Raw genomic sequence first — 21,771 nt, 5'->3', positions numbered from 1 at the left:
ATCGTGTTAGGCAATTGTTTTACATTGACTTATGTTACTGTGACTCGTCTTATCTTTTTATTAGGGCGCAGAACATTTGGCGGCTCATGGTACTAGTTTATAGGTCGGCATTGTTAGTTTGTGGGGCATTGCTTTAGTGTTTCTTTGGACTTTTCTATGTTGGTGGTCCCATAGATTTTTATCCCAAATGTTAAATTGAAAGAATAATATAACCTCCCTTTAATTGGAACTTTATCCTATAATGAGCAGCGACGTAAAACGATTTAAAATAGCCGAAAATGGAAGTTCACATTTCTAAACAAGACGTGCTTTTAATTACACATGTAATGCACTTGTATTCTTGCATAACAATGCCGTCCACAGGATATACTTTTTTTTTTCTTTTACTATTTGTTTAATCTATGTGAATTGAATCCAAGTCCGCGTCCGAGACATCAATTTGATGCTTGGGCGGATCACACAAAACCACGGAAAGTGCTGGAAGGCCAATGCCTTGTTTGTTTTTCGTTATTAATACATCAAACAGACACACATCTGCTGCCTGGTATTGGTTTTATAAAACACTTTGCAGCGTGTACAATCCATCACGTTTGCTCAGATGCAGAGCGTTCATTCAGCCCGATCGCTCTCATCTCCCCGCTCAGCGCTGGCATCCCTCCATAGTAAATGACATGGCTCCAGCACCGTGTACCGGGCCATTTAAACCAGCTTGCACTGAAAGCTTACAGAGCGTTTGTGTTGCTAAAAAGCATAACAAATGAATCTGTATTATTTGTGAGGATTGGCAGCTGGGGTGTACAGATCTGGCACTTGGGGGGGCACTTCGGTGCCTGATTTAGAATGATTACTGAAATTTTTTTCATCTTCACATTCTAGCTTTAAGGTCATACAGTACATGGTAGAAGCATTTTCTCAATCCACGTACATCAATGGGAAACCTTTGCAAATTTGGGACATTTTACGTTTCATTTGTGCAAATTTTCATGGCAAAATGTTGTCAGTTATCGAAGAACTCCTACTATCTTTTTTGTATGCAGTAAATGTGGGTACATGCATGTTATATAGTGTGAGTGTATTAATATACTCGCCTGCTGCCGCCTTCTCCGGTGTGCAGCGCCGTTCTGCTCCACTTCTCCGAGACATCACCACTCTGCAGTCTGGATAGATCGCACTGGTGTCTGTATGACCCAGAAGTCCCGTTATAATGTAAGATTATAGAGTATCAGAACGAACCTCCATTGGCTTTCGTTGTAATATAGGCTTCCGGTTCACGCACAGAGTATAGGACAAGCCGGTTAGTCAGAATTGTGGTGACGTTCCAGAGAAGGTTAGAGATGGCTGGGTTTTTATAAAGTTGGGAAATCATTATTACCTAGCCTTTCCGAACAATGATAGTTAACAAGCCATAACCCTAACAGACTAACTAAGGTCTGAACCTTTGGTCAAAGTGATTTGAGCACCCAAATCTACAAGGGTGCCCAAACTTTTCCATCTGGCCATTTTCCTTTTTGTAATTTTTTAACATGTAAACAATGACCATTTTTGTGCCTAAAATACAAAGAAAATGTGTTATCTTTAATTCTAGCCCTTTTAGAGATTATTTCATCTTCAACTTGCTTAATTGTTCACAGTAGCAATAATTTTGACCAGGGGTGCACACCTTTTTACATGCCGCTGTTATTAAGTAAAATAAATAAACATTACAATGTACAGCTTATTGGAAATCGTCTCTGGTATCAAGAATGGAAGGATTTTCAATTTTATAGTTTACAGCTCGTTGCCTACCAGCCATGTTGGTGGTGGCCGGTTTCTCTGCTGGATCCGGCCAGCTTCAGACACTGGTCTGAAGCTGGCCGGATCCAGCAGAGAAACTGGCCACCATCGACATGGCTGGTAGGCAACGAGCTGTAAACTATAAAATTGAAAATCCATGCTGGAGAGCATGCTGTACGTAACATTGGTTCAGCCATGCTGTCCACCCAAAGTGTGAATCTTCAAGAGCACACCGCCCCACGCCAAGCAGGAAGCCGAGAGGCACTGAGCGATGTTGGAACCAACTTTAGGCAAACCCTTTAAGCCATTTCTGACCAGTATGATTCTATGTTGGGGCAGGGGAGGAGATTCTAGAAAGAGATATCCAATTTTAGCCATAGTCAAACTTGGAAGAGTTCACGTAAGTCAGTAATTGACTGGTGTTAGTTCTGTGATCTTATGGGTCGGCCTGGTTAGGGAGAACTGTTGCAGATTTTCGCTTTCAGCAGACTCGTTCCGCACATAGACTTTGTGGGAAAATGAGCTGTTTTCCTTGGGATATGTAGTAGCCATGTTTTCATCACAATAACCACATATAACCCTTGCCATAAATCGAAATGTAAAGAAAGGGTCAGAGAGCTTTATATATTTTATATTTATATATATATATATATTTATATATTTTATATTTTATATTCTTAAATATCTAACAAAATTTATTAAATAAAAAAAATAACAAGATAGTAAAATACAAAAGGTGACACTAATAGCAGGGTATTTAGGAGATAATTCTATTACATCATATGTTGCATTATAGAATATAAATATATGTAATTATTGGTCCCATCAGGAATCCTAGTGCAAAGAATTAATGTATAAAAAATTATAACATAATAATCAAAATTAGTATTCACATCCCAAACATAGGTGTGTGTAGGTGGCTAATAAAGCCTAGAGGTAGAAAATAGTATTGCAAGCAGTGTTCCCTATATAGGTGTGTATAAGCAACTAATCAGACCTAAGAATAAGGGGGATTAGTGCCAGCTGCAGTTCTAAACTCAAGCTGAAAGTGCGATAGTGCATATAGTATATAAGGGTATAAGCATTAAGATATCAAATAGCTAGCTCATAATGAGCAATGCAACTTACGAATTATACTGGTAAGTGAGAGATCTCCACCCGCCGCCTCAACGCACGTTTCGACGATCTTCAGGAGGCGTGGCTAAATGACGCTTTATTAGCCACCTACACACACCTATGTTTGGGATGTGAATACTAATTTTGATTATTATGTTATAATTTTATATATATTAATTCTTTGCACTAGGATTCCTGATGGGACCAATAATTACATATATTTATATTCTATAATGCAACATATGATGTAATAGAATTATCTCCTAAATACCCCGCTATTAGTGTCACCTTTTGTATTTTACTATCTTGTTATTTTTTTGATTTAATAAATTTTGTTAGATATTTAAGAAGCTCTCTGACCCTTTCTTTACATTTCGATTTATGGCAAGGGTTATATGTGGTTATTGTATACTGAGAAGCTATTTAAAAAGTTCTTTATATTCCGGTATTTGGGGATTATTGATTTAAATGTTTTCATCACAACCTAAAGAATTGAGAAGAATATTGACTCAAACAAACCAGAGAGGTCATACAATGTAATGTTGGCAAACAATGAGCACAATGCCATCTACTGTCTGCTCACCAGCACAGACGCTTCCCTCCAGCATAAGCCTGCAGCTTTTCTATGCTCCCACCAGGAAGGTACACCACACTGTCAGTTTGTGCATTTCCTACTAATTCATGTATTACCATTTTCTATGATCAAAAATATTAAGATTTTTTTTCTCACTATTTGCACAGCTCCAAAAGGAATTCTTCATCTTTCCCCTGATGTCTATCAAGAAATGGAAGCCAGCCGCAGTAAGACTGTCTCTACTCCTGCTGTCAATTATCTATCTCCCAAAGAATTGAGCCAGACTTCCAGCTCATATTTTAGCACATCTGTAACCCAAAGTTGCACATCTGCAATTGCCAGAGATCTCCTGACCAATGGCAGCTCCCCCACTGCAGAGTCTGTTGGATTTTCTGGCAACAACTTGACATGTTCCAGCTCCACCGTACAACCTTCCAAGCAGCTCGAGTATTTGGCAGGCATTCAAGGCTTACAGGTGAGCACGGCCTTTATCTCTGAGATGATGCAGATGTGTCCTATCATTGGCAGATTTTGCATGGGATTTCTATAGTAGCGAACTGCCTTCTGTTTTATGTACTGACACACCGATATAGTGTGGTGTTGCGATTCTGTTTTTCCTTATGAAATCTTGTGCAAATAACTCTCTCAATTACTTTGTATTTTTACCGGTGGAAAGATGTCATTCACACCTGCTGTGAGCACATAAGCTGCAGCGAGGCACTTTTAAAGAGGTTTTGCTCTTTTAGAAATGTGGACCTCAAATGTTTCCTGTAAAATAAAATATAAAAATCATGTATTACATGCCTTCTCCAGGTCCAGCTTTGGCTCCTTATCACTGCTCTGGCCTCAGTGTTTGGGCTGCAGCAGTGACGTCACGATGACCATTCGCATCACTGCTGTCCACGCCGGCTGAGCTACCTGATTGGCTGCAGTGGTGATGTGAGCGGTCAAGTTAGTAGTAACATCCAGCTCCTGCTCTCCCTCTACCCCACCGCGGTGACACCTAGTTTCCTTTACCGATTATAATGACCGTCAAAGTATCCCCACCCCAAATCGCACCGTGGGTGTAGTCCTAGATCCAGGATTCCCATCTTCCTACCTTTGGTATTCTCGCATTAGTTTCACCCACCTCACTGTCACAGCCAGGTTCAAGCTTGCTTATCTGACTGCCCGTGCCAAAGGTTGGGGATCCCTGCGTTAAGAGATATCTTGGCCGTACTGCCTATGCAGTGCTACTCGTTGAAGGCTTCCTACCTAGGTATTCCTCAGAGAACACTCCAGATTTCTGCCTGCTACAGAATAAGAATAGTAATAATAATGGGCAGCGACTAATAGGATGGTATTTAACAGGGAGAAATGCAAGGTTCTACATTTGGGAAAGAAAAACAAAAATTACCTATTCAGAATGGAAGTAATAGAACTAAGCAACAGCACGTGTGAAAAAGACTTGGGTATACAAATAGGTCAGACTGCACATGAGTCAACAGTGTGATGCAGCAGCAGAAAAGGAAAACAGTTTTAGGATGTATTAATAGAAGCATAGAGTATAGATTACGTGAAGTAATTAGCCCCCTCTACCCCTCATTGGTCAGACCTCATCTGGAATACTGTGTCCAGTTCTGGGCACCACATTTTCAAAAAGAAATCGAAAAACTAGTGAAAGTTCAGAGAAGAGAGACCAGGATGGTGAGTGGACTGCAAAGTATGTCCTACGAGGAACCGTTAAAGGATCTGGGAATATTTAGCTTGCAAAAAAGAAGGCTAAGAGGAGACTTGATAGCTGTTTACAAATATCTGAAGGGATATCACAGTGTAGAGGGATCATCCTTATTCTCATTTGCACATGGAAACACGAGAAACAATGGAATGAAACTGAAAGTGAGAAGATACAGATTAGGTATTACAAAAAAACTTTTTGACAGTGAGGGTGATCAATGAGTGGAACAGGCTGCCACAAGAGGCGGGGAGTTCTCCTTCACTGGAAGTCTTCAAACAGAGGCAGGACAGACATCCGTCTGAGATGGTTTAGTGAATCCTGCATTGAGCAGGGGGTTGGACACGATGACAGTGGAGGTCCGTTCCAACTCTTAACATTCTATGATTCTAGTAGTAATCTGAACAGATGCTAATATTGAGTTTACAAACTGCTGGTTTGTAAAGTTTTATCGTGTAACCACTTTGTTAAAGCATGTCTTGTTTAAAATGAGTGACTGGAACTTAACGTCTGGGGTAGTGTCTTTAATTAGTTTGTTTTTCTTCAAAACTGTTTAGGAAATCATTTTCCTAACGACGTGACTGAGTAAAGAAGGGCTAAATGATTATAAATTATGTATAACCCACAGTTCCATTTCTTGTTTCAATCCAGTCTGGCTGCTCTAACTGTAAAAAAAAACAAAAAAAACACCTTTCCCCTTTAATTTCTGAATCACCTTTCCTCCACATATAATGAATGCCCCCTGGTCCTTAATATTGGCCACACATATGGTATATTTATACATACAAATGAGATCTCCTCTCAAGTCTATTTTTCTAAGCTAAACAAGCCCAACTTTACCACTCTCATCATATGAGAGATCTTCCATCCCTTGTAATAATCTAGTTGCCCGTCGTTGAACTGACTCTAACTTCTGAATATCATTTTTAAAATGTGGAGCCCAAAACGGGATCCCATATTGGATCCCATATTCTAGATATGGCCACACAATTGATTTATAGAAATGTAGTAATACATTGGGGTTGTGGGATTTTATCTCCCTTTTTATACATTGTAAAATCTGGTTTGCTTTTGCGGCTGCTGCTTGACATTGAGTACTGCTGCTCAGCGTACTTGTAACCAGAATATCCAAGTCCTTCTCTTGTTCTATAGTCCTGAGTATACTCCCATGTAATGTATATGCAGCAATAGGATTACTCCGTCCTAGGTGCATTACTCTACATTTATCTACATTACACCTCGTCTGCCATGTTTTCCCATTCAGACATCTGTATCTGGGGCTTTACGTATGACAAATTAAGACTTTCAGAAAGGATCATTTAACGTTTACTCTAAAAAGATGCAAAAAATGGAAAAGCATCTTACAATGTGCACCAATTCATCAAATGTATGTGCCTATTTTGATTAATTTGGTGCCAGATCAACCAGCACAAAAAAACATATTAAAAAAGAAATAAAAGAGAAACCCTCACGTGGTAAATCAGTGCTATAATTTTGAAGTGGTTGTCCTGATTTTTCCTCTCCCTGCCAGTCCAGCACAGGTCATGCGGCTGCACACAGCTGCCCACGTCGTGATGTGCCTCACTATGTAGTACCGTATGTAAGTTAGCCTTTATATTGTAGCGGCATAGTACTGTGGCAGTGCATGTTGGCACAGATCTCTGTAGATATGTGCAGTCATTTGTGTAGATTCAGCTTGCAAGCCGCTGTCCATCACAATTGCATTCTCTGCCTTGAGTGACCATGAATACTCCTCCACTTGTCATCCAAAGCTGGACCCAGGCCATGTGCTGTCTCCTTGTAACAAGTTCATTGCTTGGCTGAGCACCCAATATGCCTTTCCCTTAATTCTTGTGGGAAACCTATACACTTGGATTGTCTGGAGGCTACATCTCGGCCTCCATCCTCCTCTGCTGCTTTGACTAGTGAAGTGAGAAATGAATTTGAGCTAATGCAGTGTGGACGGGATTTGTGCCACTTACGAGAGCACCGTGGGCCTTGTGTCCAGAGAGGTAACACATTTTAGAAGGCCAGATTCTACTTCTCAGATGAAACGGGAGATCCTTACAAGTATTGTGGACATTATTGTAGACGTATGTAGATAGTTTCCTATTTTCTGCATTCTCCATACCATGGTGCAATGGTCTCATTAGGGAAAAGAAATGCCATGACTGTGGAGAACTTTAGGAAGCAGTGGTGTGCATGAAGAGGCTTGTACACAAAGATCCTTTGGTGTTACTCCATTAATTGATAATCCAGGCATCTCTTCACACCCCAGGACACCTGAACAAGCATGCTAGCTTGGTAATGCATACCTAAGTAGTAGTCCTGATAATTAGGGAGCTGTTAATTCCCTGTTTATTAGCAGGATCTTGTTTATTTACCTAGGGACTTAATCCCTACCTTCCCACACTGTGGGTTCCTAACAGCAAGTCTGTGTGGAAGTCCTTCATGACCAGGAAGACTCCCTAAGGGGACTCAAAACATTCTCCATGGTCATTGGTGTTGTCTGATATGTATGAGGGTGGGGAGGGCGAGCCCTGGGAGGCTGGATATGATTTATGTACAGTAGTAAAATGATTAAAATCTGACACCAAACTGTAAAAATGTGTGGAATTTAGCAAAATAAAGAGCAGAAGACTAAACAGTCATTATATATACAGAAACTCTGTATACAAATATATACAAACTCATCAGCTTCCTATACCTATGAGTCTAAGCTTGGCTCAGAAGAAACTCTGCCATTGCAGGTAACCCACGACCATACATCTGAATTCAGCCTTATCTTTAATATTCTTTGCTGTGACCTTCTGAGCCCGATCTTTATACCATGAGCTTTTTTGTTGTCTGGCTATCCGGAAATGGCATTAACTAGAAGTATAGCTTATGTTTCCTATCAATTATAATAGGACTTGTGCATAATTCTTGCTGTACATCAGACAATTGCTTCCACTTCCATCTCGGCTGTCATATAGTGATCTTATAGCGACTTTGTTACTGACGGCAGACTGCCTTTCCCTTTACAACTGGCTTGTACATGAGGCCTCATGTCTGTGGTGAAAGGAAAGGCCTGATAAGCTGTTCAGAGGTGTCCGTCTTAACAAAATATAGATCCCACAGTGTATTTTTATTGCAGTAGCCCACTGGAAGAGGCACAGTTCTTCCTAGAGTCATTTCCACTGCATTCTGACAAATCGCAGAGGATCCTAGCTAGTGGCCCCTGCTGTTCAGATATCACTGGTGGCATTTCATAGTGACATCCCATAATGTCCTTTTTTTTCTTTTTAAACAGGCCAACGTGGTGTAGAATAAAAATGTATACTCTCCTTCTGATACTCCGCCATTCCTTACATACCAGTGTAGGGGTCCTCTGCTGGACTTCATGCTTCCTCTTTCATTGGTGATTGACATGTCATTACTGCTGCTAATGACTAGCTGTCACACCCCTGGAAGAAAGCTGATGCAAAACGTGTGTTGGAGTCTTTACCCCACCTTCCCAGGCTACTCCAACTCCATTTCCATTATTGGTATTTCTCTCCTTCTCTTCTCTGGTAGCACATTCACACCTTTGGTCATTATGTGTCTTTTGTCCAGTTGCATTATGGTAGAGATTGGCTGCAGTGGTCACATAGACTCTCTCTGACCAGTGATTAGCTGCAGTAGTCACATGGAGACTCTCTCTGACCAGTGATTAGCTGCAGTAGTCACATGGAGACTTTCTCTGACCAATGATTAGCTGCGTTGGTCACATATCTACTCGACAGGAAGAGGAAGCACAGATGCCAGTGAGGAACAAATTCAGCACTAAAAGGGAGCAGCAGCACATTGAGAAGTTAGGTGGGCGTTATTTTTGTTTTATTTGATGTAATGCTGGGCCATGTCATAAAAAAATATAAGAATGAAAAATCGCTTAAACATCTGACATCCTGTTTGATCAAATAAATATATATTTTTATTAAGGTTTCTTCTATGTGGTATCAAGTATTTTGCTTTATTTTAGAGTATATTTTGTGTAGTAGCATTTTTTTTATACACTCACCGGCCACTTTATTAGGTACACCATGCTAGTAACGGGTTGGACCCCCTTTTGCCTTCAGAACTGCCTCAATTCTTTGTGGCATAGATTCAACAAGGTGCTGGAAGCATTCCTCAGAGATTTTGGTCCATATTGACATGATGGCATCACACAGTTGCCGCAGATTTGTCGGCTGCACATCCCAAAGATGCTCCATACAAGGCAGGATGGATCCATGCTTTCATGTTGTTTACGCCAAATTCTGACCCTACCATCCGAATGTCGCAGCAGAAATCGAGACTCATCAGACCAAGCAACGTTTTTCCAATCTTCTACTGTCCAATTTCGATGAGCTTGTACAAATTGTAGCCTCAGTTTCCTGTTCTTAGCTGAAAGGAGTGGTACCCGGTGTGGTCTTCTGCTGCTGTAGCCCATCTGCCTCAAAGTTCGACGCACTGTGCGTTCAGAGATGCTCTTAGGCCTACCTTGGTTGTAACGGGTGGCGATTTGAGTCACTGTTGCCTTTCTATCAGCTCGAACCAGTCTGCCCATTCTCCTCTGACCTCTGGCATCAACAAGGCATTTCCGCCCACAGAACTGCCGCTCACTGGATTTTTTTTCTTTTTCGGACCATTCTCTGTTATCCCTAGAGATGGTTGTGCGTGAAAATCCCAGTAGATCAGCAGTTTCTGAAATACTCAGACCAGCCCTTCTGGCACCAACAACCATGCCACGTTCAAAGGCACTCAAATCACCTTTCTTCCCCATACTGATGCTCGGTTTGAACTGCAGGAGATTGTCTTGACCATGTCTACATGCCTAAATGCACTGAGTTGCCGCCATGTGATTGGCTGATTAGAAATTAAAGGGAACCTGTCACCAAGTTTTTGGAAGATGGGATAAAAATAGCGTTAAATAGGGGCAGAGGTGGGCGTTACATTAGTGTGTTTGTTATGCGTTTATTACCCACCTAAGTTGCCGAAATACCTTTGCAAAGTCTCCGTTTTCGCCTGTCAATCAGGCTGGTCTGGTCAAAAGGGCGTTGTCTTCCCCCAGATTTTGCGTAGTTTTCCGTTGGTGGCGTAGTGGTGTGCGCATGCCCAAGGTCACGAATCCTCTGCCAGGGGATTTAAAAGAGCGCGCTGTTCGTTTTCATTGGTGATCGGTGGGCGCGGCCATCTTCCTTTGGCCGCGCGTGCGCAGAAGCGGCGCTCTGCTGGCCGCGGCTTCAGGAAAATGGCTGCGGGATGCCGCGCGTGCGCAGATGGCTATCGCGGCGGCCATTTTCCTGAAGCCGCGGCCAGCAGAGCGCCGCTTCTGCGCACGCGCGGCCAAAGGAAGATGGCCGCGCCCACCGATCACCAATGAAAACGAACAGCGCGCTCTTTTAAATCCCCTGGCAGAGGATTCAGGACTTTGGGCATGCGCACACCACTACGCCACCAACGGAAAACTACGCAAAATCTGGGGGAAGACAACGCCCTTTTGACCAGACCAGCCTGATTGACAGGCGAAAACGGAGACTTTGCAAAGGTATTTCGGCAACTTAGGTGGGTAATAAACGCATAACAAACACACTAATGTAATGCCCACCTCTGCCCCTATTTAACGCTATTTTTATCCCATCTTCCAAAAACGTGGTGACAGGTTCCCTTTAAGTGTTAACAAGAAGTTGGACAGGTGTACCTAATAAAGTGGCCGGTGAGTGTGTATATATATATATATATATATATATATATATATATATATATATATATATAAAAATTTCTGTTGCAGTTTGTGGTCACTTCATTTTCTTTTATTGGAATAGCTTATGCTGAGGTCTCCTGTATTGGGCAAGTTTTAGCCAGTGACTATAATGAATCACTGGTAGTATTAGCATCTGTAGAGTTTTTGTAAGAAGTGGTGTGCTGAGAAGCCAAGTCGGATGGTAATCGGCTCTGTCCTAGAGGCTGCGGCTGTGAACTGAATCTCTGTGGGAAATGGCTCGGCACGGAGGCAGTTCTTATTACATGGCTCCCTCATAGAAAGCAGCCTGTGTTTTAGGGTATAACAAAAAAATGCTGCACACGCATTTGCTTTGTTTGTTCTGTGCACGTGAGAAAGTCATGTTCGAGAGACTACTGTGTCTTCAAAGGAGTGTATATGCATGCGTGTGTGCTTGTGTATATATCACCATGTATATAATATACAAAGACACTGCCATTGTTATGTCTGTGGATACACAAATATCTAGATAGTAATTACAATCATTAACCATAAAATAAATAGAGACAAAAAGAGAAATGATCCAGCTGGAGGTGGAGGCAGTTCAAACTTTGTGAGACTTTATTAGACAACTAAACCGATAAATAGTTCTTCAAAATGAAAAATCTTTACATAGCAAACACCTGGCACACCAGTGAGGAGGATCAACGCGTTTCAACTATGAAGTCTAAAGGTACCGTCACATTAAGCGACGCTGCAGCGATAGCGACAGCGATGCCGATCGCTGCAGCGTCGCTGTTTGGTCGCTGGAGAGCTGTCACACAGACCGCTCTCCAGCGACCAACGATGCCGAGGTCCCCGGGTAACCAGGGTAAGCATCAGGTTGCTAAGCGCAGGGCCGCGCTTAGTAACCCGATGTTTACCCTGGTTACCAGCGTAAAAGTTAAAAAAACAAACAGCACATACTCACCTGCGTGTCCCCCAGCCTCTGCTTCCTGACACTGACTGAGCTCCGGCCCTAACAGCACAGCGGTGACGTCACCGCTGTGCTTTCACTTTCAGTTTAGGGCCGGCGCTCAGTCAGTGTCAGTGTCTTGGATCAATTTCAGGACCTAGTTGAAAAGGAATTAGTCGATCTCAACAAATCTGTTTTAGATTCCAAAAATAACTATTCCAACCTGACAAAAAAGGAAAGACAAGCGCTGAAAGAGCTGCATGATAACCAGGATATTATAATAAGACAATCAGATAAAGGAGGCACTATTGTGTTACTAGACGCAGGGCTGTATAAAAAACTGAATTTACAAGACTTGGAAAATAAGGAGATGTATTCAGAACTTAGTTCTAACCCCACCGAAGAATTTAACTCATTGTTGCACAACCTGTTACAGGAAGGTGTACATATGAATGTTATTGACGATAGAATAGCAGAATTTTTAAAAAATGATCATCCAGTTACACCAATTTATCATTCATTCCCTAAAATACACAAAAATGTGTTTCCTCCCCCAATGAGACCAATAGTTGCAGGTATTGGTTCCATAGGGGAAAGATTGGGATCTTGGGTGGACCATTACTTGCAACCATTGGTGCAAAATACCCCTAGTTACATACGGGACTCAAAATATGTAACCTCAGTTTTTGATCAATTTTACTGGAAGGAAGAATATGCATGGCTTACATGTGATGTGGTAGGCTTATATCCATCAATTCCCTATTCAGTGGCATTGTCGAGTTTGTCATACTATCTGGATACATACTCTGCCTATAATAATGATACAAAAAGTTTTTTAATTTCTGCAGTGGACTTTTTACTTAATCATAATTACTTTTGTTTTGACAATAGGTTTTTCAGACAACTAACGGGAGTGAGCATGGGCGCTAAATTTTCGCCTTCTTTAGCGAATATTGTTATGTTGAAATGGGAAGAGAGCCATATCTACAATGATGATAACGATATATGCAAACATATTGTATGGTATGGTCGCTATATAGATGACTTGATCCTAGTATGGAGGGGTTCACAAGAGGAAGTGACTAAATTTGTTGATCATATTAATAATAATAATTTTAATTTAAAATTCACCCATTCCTTTCAGAAAAAACACACCAATTTTTTGGATTTGAATCTCTCAGGTAATACACTAAAACATACGGTTGAGATTACTCCCTATAGAAAACCGACCTCAAGTAATTCAATTCTTAGAGCCAATTCCTGCCATCCAAATCATGTCATAAATAACATTCCATATGGTGAACTTATCAGAACAAGAAGGAATTGCTCTGATAATGACGTTTTTTTGGCAGAGACAGAGAAAACCTGTGAGCGTCTTTCTCATAGAGGGTATCCTAAATGGAATCTGGACAAAGCACGTAGAAAAATCTCCAAAGTAGATCGCAAAAATTTATTAACAACGAAAAACTATAAATCTACTTATAATAATCCCCAGAAAAACAATAATAATGTAGTATTCAGTACCCCATATAGCTCACAATACAGGCAGATCGTGGATATTGTCAAGAATCATTTACCCATGCTAAAACAAGATGACAAACTAAAACGAATTTTAATACAGAGCGATATCAAATTCGTTGCTAAACGAGCTCCCACCTTGGGCTCGATCCTATCTCCAAGTCTATTCTCTAGCTCTCCACGGGACACTAACAGAGCTACATGGCTCAACGCCACAGGGTTTTTTAGATGTGGAGCCACTCGTTGCAAAACATGTAACTATGTGCATAAAACCAACAAATTTTCATCTTTTCATAACCATAAACAATTTGATATACATGACTACATTAATTGTAACACCGAAAATGTAGTGTATTTAATAGAATGTATTACATGTAAAGTTCAGTACATAGGCTGCACTACTTGTCCACTGAAAGTACGAGTGAGACGGCATCTATCAGATGCAGTGAATTCTAAAGCCCTGTCTGCCTCAGCTGTGTCCAGACACTTTTACAACGTGCACAAAGGTAATTTAACTAGCCTCAGATTCTGTGGAATAGAAAAGGTTTACAAACCTCCGAGAGGAGGTAATTTACAGCAGAAACTTTTTAATCGGGAAACGTATTGGATGATCATGTTAGACACACGTATTCCCTATGGCCTTAATGCTAGACATGATTTAATAAAGCAATATTAATTTATGTTCAAGTAATGTTCAAGCAATGTCTCTTAAGGGTATTTCATATGTCAATCTGTTATTTCTATGATAATTTTAACCGGTGATTTTCCTTATTCTTTTCCTTTTTCCTTTTTTTTTTTTTGGGAGGTTTTTTTTTTTTTTTTTGCATTTTTAATTGTTTGTCCAATCATTGTCATGTGCACACTATATATATGCTCTCATTGCACTATCAGGTAGATCATGAGTAAGACTTCATAGTTGAAATGCATTGATCCTCCTCACTGGTGTGCCAGGTGTTTGCTATGTAAAGATTTTTCATTTTGAAGAACTATTTATCGGTTTAGTTGTCTAATAAAGTCTCACAAAGTTTGAACTGCCTCCACCTCCAGCTGGATCATTTCTCTTTTTGTCTTCATTTGCTGTGGGCGCTCACCCTGAACCGTGCTGGGCGTTGGCAGGTCTGGGGATTTCGTCCAAGACCGGTAAGCTGACTATATTCCTTTTTTCTTTTGTTATAAAATAAATAGATCCATATTAGACGTCAGTACATTGTAGCAGCAGTTACAGCCTGGCGACGCTATGAATAGGCTTACATCATCTACCACATTGGGACACTCATTTTCCTGTTATTGTTTAATTATTCAAAATTGGTGAATCTTTTTCAAGTTGCCTCAATGAGGCACATACATGAGGGTCTATAGTGGAGCCCGGGCACATACATGAGGGTCTATAGTGGAGCCCGGGCACATACATATGAGGGTCTATAGTGGAGCCCAAGCACATAATTGAGGGTCTATAGTGGAGCCCAGGCACATACATGAGGGTCTATAGTGGAGCCTGGGCACATACATGAGGGTCTATAGTGGAGCCTGGGCACATACATGAGGGTCTATAGAGGAGGCAGGGCACATACATATGAGGGTCTATAGTGGAGCCCGGGCACATACATGACGGTCTATAGTGGAGCCAAGGCACATACATATGAGGGTCTATAGTGGAGCCTGAGCACATACATATGAGGGGTCTATATTGGAGCCCGGGCATATACATGAGGGTCTATAGTGGAGCCCGGGCACATACATATGAGGGTCTATAGTGGAGCCCGGGCACATACATATGAGGGTCTATAGTGGAGCCCGGGCACATACATATGAGGTTTTATAGTGGAGCCAGGGCACATACATATGAGGGTCTGTAGTGGAGCCTGAGCACATACATATGAGGGTCTATATTGGAGCCTGGGCACATACATGAGGGTCTATAGTGGAGCCCGGGCACATACATGTCCTCTTCTGCAGTCTGATGCACCAGGCTTCCACTATATCATTCCTATATTTTCCTGCATTATTTAGTAATTTCCTTTAACGACTATTGTAGGGGTCTGCAGAACGGTATCCCCACGGCGTGCGTTTACTAGCCACAACTACAGTCATATGAAAATGTTTGGGCACCCCTATTAATCTTAAGCTTAATGTTTTATAAAAATTGGTTTTTTTGCAACAGCTATTTCAGTTTCATATATCTAATAACTGTTGGACACAGTAATGTTTCTGCCTTGAAATGAGGTTTATTGTACTAACAGAAAATGTGCAATCTGCATTCAAACAAAAGTTGACAGGTGCATAAGTATGGGCACCCTTATCATTTTCTTGTTTTAAATACTCCTACCTACTTTTTACTGACTTACTAAAGCACTTTTTTTGGTTTTGTATCCTCATTGAGCTTTGAACTTCACAGCCAGGTGTATGCAATCATGAGAAAAGCTACTTAAAGTGGCCACTTGCAAGTTGTTCTCCTGTTTGAATCTCCTCTGACGAGTGGCATCATGGGCTCCTCAAAACAACTGTCAAATGATCTGAAAACAAAGATTATTCAACATAGTTGTTCAGGGGAAGGATACAAAAAGCTGTCTCAGAGGTTTAACCTGTCAATTTCCACTGTGAGGAACATAGTAAGGAAATGTAAGAACACAGGTACATTTCTTGTTAAGGCCAGAAGTGGCAGGCCAAGAAAAACATCAGAAAGGCAGAGAAGAAGAATGGTGAGATCAGTCAAGGACAATCCTCAGACCACCTCCAGAGAGCTGCAGTATCAACTTGCTGCAGATGGTGTCACTGTGCATCGGTCAACTATACAACGCACTTTGCTCAAGGAGAAGCTGTATGGGAGAGTGATGCGAAAGAAGCTGTTTCTGCAAGCACGCCACAAACAGAGTAGGCAGAGGTATGCAAATGCACATTTGGAGAAGCCAATTTCTTTTTGGAAGAAGGTCCTGTGGACTCATGAAACCAAGATTGAGTTGTTTGGTAATACAAAAAGGCGTTATGCATGGCGGCAAAAAAACACAGTGCGTTGTATAGTTGACCGATGCACAGTGACACCATCTGCAGCAAGTTGATGTTGCAGCTCTCTGGAGGTGGTCTGAGGATTGTCCTTGACTGATCTCACCATCTTCTTCTCTGCCTTTCTGATGTTTTTCTTGGCCTGCCACTTCTGGCCTTAACAAGAACTGTACCTGTGTTCTTCCATTTCCTTACTATGTTCCTCACAGTGGAAATTGACAGGTTAAATCTCTGAGACAGCTTTTTGTATCCTTCCCCTGAACAACTATGAATAATCTTTGTTTTCAGATCATTTGACAGTTGTTTAGAGGAGCCCATGATGCCACTCTTCAGAGGAGATTCAAACAGGAGAACAACTTGCAAGTGGCCACTTTAAGTAGCTTTTCTCATGATTGCATACACCTGGCTGTGAAGTTCAAAGCTCAATGAGGCTACAAAACCAAAAAAAGTGCTTTAGTAAGTCAGTAAAAAGTAGGTAGGAGTATTTAAAACAAGAAAATGATAAGGGTGCCCATACTTATGCACCTGTCAAATTTTGTTTGAATGCAGATTGCACATTTTCTGTTAGTACAATAAACCTCATTTCAAGGCAGAAACATTACTGTGTCCAACAGTTATTAGATATATGAAACTGAAATAGCTGTTGCAAAAAAAACAAACAATTTTTATAAAATATTAAGCTTAAGATTAATAGGGGTGCCCAAACGTTTTCATATGACTGTACATGCTTGACAGTGCGTGGAGGAGTTGTGCAGTATTTTGGGTGCATCAAAAAGTGTTTTTTAATTGCCAATTTAGGTATCCACAGACCATAGAGGCTTAGGTCCTTAGGAACTTTTAAGGTTTTCACATTTCACTACACTATTCCACCTTTTTTGTTTTTTTAGCACTGAGTTGGTGCTTCTAATCTAAGGCCCCTGATCATACTCTCATATGTACCCTCTGCCGTTTTCACCTTTTATCGACAGCGCTCCGGTCACGTGGCACCATCTGACTGGCCAGATGTAACAGTCATAAGCTCTCGATGTCTATTCATCCTGTAATTTTCATAAATCCATAAACACTGTCATGGTATTTGGTATGCTTCTGAGGGTGGTCGCAACAGCTCTGCTCATTAAAGATGTTGTCATCGTGTGATGGAGAAATCATTGGTAGCATTTCAGCAGAACATGGCACCGCACTCGTATGCTAAATAAACCTTTGCAGCTAAAAAGCTCATACCGTCAGGACAAGTCCGGTCAGTTGGTCACATCTAGCCCATACGTTACTTGCATACGTAGTCTTCCAGACTGTAGAGACAATGTAGTGTTGTCCCCAACATTGCCCGGTCATAAGCCCCCTATTAAGCTTTAGCAGTTGTGGCTGGATTGTGGTTCCAGGCAACATAAATTCCTTCATTGTTTTTTGCTATTTTTAAGTACGTAAAAGCATACCGCACACAATGAAAGAAAGAATCAGACAATAAAGGCAACCCTACAGCTCGGAGAGCAGGAGACTTTGCTCCTTCATGTCCTCATTGTCTCCCTTGGGCTTATTCATAGGTATATTTAGGATAAGACAATCCTTTTAAATAGTGATTGCTTTACACTAGATTTATTTATTTTGCTTATATATTGCATCATATTCATCAGTGTTTTCTGGACATTTATTATAAGTGTTCCCATTGGAGCTCACAATCTGACTTTCTGGGTATTGAGGGCATAAAGTACAGCCATGGACACACAGAGTGTAATGTGTTATGCCAAGATTTTGCATTGCACAGGTTCCCATACGTGAATTGTTACATTACATAAAGCTGCCATTGTCATGTGGTCCGATGCAAATTGCTAATTTATCAATCGAGGCTTAATGCACCAGAGCCCGGCAGGTCTTCAACTGTTTTGTTACTCATACAATGGCGGGTTTGCCCACCGCTGGGAGCTGGACATGCCGATTAATAATGGTTTGAGGCACTAATCAAACATATGTTTCCCTGACACGATGATTGTGTTATATATCATTGCTGAATATGTCTGTCTTTATATCCCTCTAATGATGGAGCTGGCTGGATTTGTGACATGTGTGGGTTTTCATGCTTTTCTTGATTTGGCACCACAGGAGGTGACCTTCACAAACACTGCAGAGCTAGATTCCCACTGAGAGCAGAAACATCCCGGACGAGGCTGCACTTGTGGTTGCTAGAGATGGTATGGGCAAGTAATGTGGTCATGCTGAATAAATCCCTGCATGTAATGATGGTAGATAACACAGAGGTCCAAGTATTGGAACTTGAGAAGTCCTAGTTTGTCGTGTAGTGAGAAATCGATGAGTTCTTGTTCTGCTAACCACGCTTGGGGTGGCATCTGTAATTCAATATTCTTATATACAGGGGAAATCGAGAGTGCCGAAAATGTAAAGATCTGACATATGCCAACATTGGAATACTTTGCCCACTATATAGGAAAGTGCAGCACACTACTCTTTTTATACTGTAAAAAATCAAGGTATGACAGAACATAGTAACATGACAAAAGTTTGGAGGTGGATAATGTACAGTATAATGCATATATACAGAGGCATGTAAAGGTTTGGGCACCCCTAGTCAAAATTCACTGTTATTGTTGAACAGTTAAGCAAGTTTAAGATGAAGTGATCTCTAAAAGGGCTAAAGTTAAAAATGATACATTTCCTTTGTATTTTTGGCACAAAAAAAAGAAAAATTGTCATTTGTTTACATTGTATCGTATTTTAAAAATTACAAAAAGGAAAATGGGCCGATTCTAAAGTTTGGCCACCCTTGGAGATTTGTGCTCAGATAACTTTGACCAAGATTTCAGACCTTAATTGGCCTGTTAGGGTTATGGCTTGTTCACTATCATTGTTAGGAAAGGCCAGATGATGCAAATTTCCCACCGTAATAAAAATCCAGCCTCCTATAACCTGGTGCCACAAAGCAGCAACGAGGGGTTTTCCTAAGCAACTGCCTAGAAGAGGAAGCACACAAAACAGGAGAAGACTATAAAAAGTTGCCTTTTCCTCAGTTCGAAATGTAATTAAGAAATGAGAGTTGACATAAACAGTGGAGGTCAAGATAAGATACTAAAGACCAAGCAAAATTTCAGTGAGAGATGCTTGTAGGCTGGACCATGGGGCACTCTCAAATCGGGACACCCAGCGGGATACGGGAAGGTTGGGAAGTGTGGTACCGGATCGCAGCTCTGAATCTCCCCGGTTCGATGAACCGGCTACTTTTTTTAACAAGTGGTTCCATCGAACCGGGGAGAATCGGCTGAATCCCACCCCTGTATACAATGAAGAAAATAATTATTTGATCCCTTGCTGATTTGTAAGTTTGCCCACTGAAAAAGACATGAACAGTCTATAATTTTTTTAAGGGTGGGTTAATTTTAACATTGAGAGAATATAAAAAATAAAATCCAGAAAATCACATTGTATAAATGTATTTGCATTTTGCAGTGAGAAATAAGTTTTTCATCCCCCTACCAACCATTAAGAGTTCTGGCTCTTACAGACCGTTAGACGCTCTTAATCAACTCGTTACCTGCATTGAAAGACAGCTGTCTTACATAGTCACCTTTATAAAATACTCTAGTCCACAGACTCAATCAGTCAGACTCTAACCTCTTACAACATGAGCAAGACCAAAGAGCTTTATAAGGATATCTGGGACAAGATCATAGACCTGCACAAAGCTGGAATGGTCTACAAAACCATACGTAAGATGCTGGGTGAGAAAGAGACAACTGTTGGTGCAGTAGTAAGAAAATGGAAGAAATACAAAATAACTGTCAATCGACATCGATCTGGGGCACCATGCAAAATCTCATCTCGTGGGGTATCCGTGATCATGAGGAAGGTGAGAGATCAGCCAAAAACTACACAGGAGGAACTTGTTAATGATCTCAAGGCAGCTGGGACCACAGTCACCTAGAAAACTATTGGTAACATGTTACGCCATAAAGGTTTAAAATCCTGCAGTGGCCGCAAGGTCCCTCTGCTCAAGAAGGTACATGTGCAGGCCCGTCTGAAGTTTGCCAATGAACACCTGGATGATTCTGTGAGTGATTGGGAGAAGGTGCTGTGGTCAGATGAGATAAAAATTGAGGTCTTAGGCATTAACTCAACTAGCTGTGTTTGGAGGAAGAGAAAAGCTGCTTATGAAACAAAGAACACCATCCCCACTGTCAAGCATGGAGGTGGAAACATTGTTTTGGGGGTGTTTCCTGGCTAAGGGCACAGGACTACTACACTGCATCAATGGGAGAATGGATGGAGCCATGTGCCATAAAATCCTGACTGACAACCTCCTTCCCTCCGCCAGGACATTAAAAATGCGTCATGGCTGAGTCTTCCAGCAAGACAATGACCCAAAACATACAGTCAAGGCAACAAAGGAGTGACTCAGAAAGAAGCACATTAAGGTCATAAAGTGGCCTAGCCAGTCTTCAGACCTTAATCCCGTAGAAAACTTATGGAGGGAGTTGAAGCTCCGAGTTGCCAAGCGACATCCTCAAAATCTTAATGATTTAGAGATGATCTGCCAAGAGGAGTGGACCAAAATTCCTCCTGACATGTGCGCAAACCTCATCATCAACTGCAAAAAAAAGTCTGACTGCTGTACTTGCCAACAAGGGTATTTGCCACCAAGTATTACGTCTTGAAGGATCAAATAGTTATTTCTCACTGCAAAATGCAAATAAATTTATATAATTTTTTTTATATTCTATCAATGTTATATTATACACACAGGAAAGAAATAATTATTTAATCCCATGCTAGTTTTGTAAGTTTTCCCAATGGCAAAGACATGTACAGTCTATAATTTTAAGGGTAGGTTAATTTTAACACTGAGAGAATATATAAAAAAAATATAATATACTACGTGGGCTGTGTTATATACTACGTGGGCTGTTCTATACTACGTGGGCTGTATGCTACTTGGCTGTGCTATATTTCTCTGCTGTATCTGTGTATCATGAATCGTGGTATGTGTTAAAAAGGGGGGCCCACTGAGATTTTCGCCCGGGGCCCTCAAAAACCTGGAGCAGGCCCTGGCTTCACTAATTGTTCGTGGCCGGGCGTGACCAATCAGCGACAGGCGCAGTCCGGCCACGAATTGGCGCGGAATTTGAACCACGCTTCGCTAATTGGTCGCGCCCAGCCGAATCCTGTGTATAAATTGCATTATTCTGAAAACTTCATAAATAAACTACATACATATTCTCGAATACCCGATGCGTTAGAATCGGGCCACCATCTAGTATATATATAGAGAGAGATGTGTGTGTGTGTGTGCAGCAATGTAAATAATGCTTACATTATTGGGAGTTACCAATACTTGGTGAAACATTCCTAGTATTGCAGATATCATGCATTATTTGCTGATTGTCAATGCATGT

The 21,771-nt window shown here is 41.2% G+C and overlaps 1 protein-coding gene across 4 annotated transcripts in view; it reads left to right on the top strand.

The window, feature by feature from the left end:
* Positions 1-21,771, top strand: part of STAU2 (staufen double-stranded RNA binding protein 2) — a 702,362-nt gene that overhangs the window by 576,648 nt on the left and 103,943 nt on the right. For all 4 annotated transcript variants that reach the window (XM_077270664.1, XM_077270662.1, XM_077270663.1 and 1 more), the window contains one exon: positions 3,631-3,938. In XM_077270664.1, the coding sequence (XP_077126779.1) occupies positions 3,631-3,938 (308 nt within the window). The remainder of the gene's footprint in view (positions 1-3,630; positions 3,939-21,771) is intronic.

Source organism: Ranitomeya variabilis, chromosome 6 (genome assembly GCF_051348905.1).
Source record: "Ranitomeya variabilis isolate aRanVar5 chromosome 6, aRanVar5.hap1, whole genome shotgun sequence".
Lineage (NCBI taxonomy): Eukaryota > Metazoa > Chordata > Amphibia > Anura > Dendrobatidae > Ranitomeya > Ranitomeya variabilis.
The sequence above is the reverse complement of the archived record's forward strand: the minus strand, read 5'-3'. Positions and strand labels throughout refer to the sequence as shown.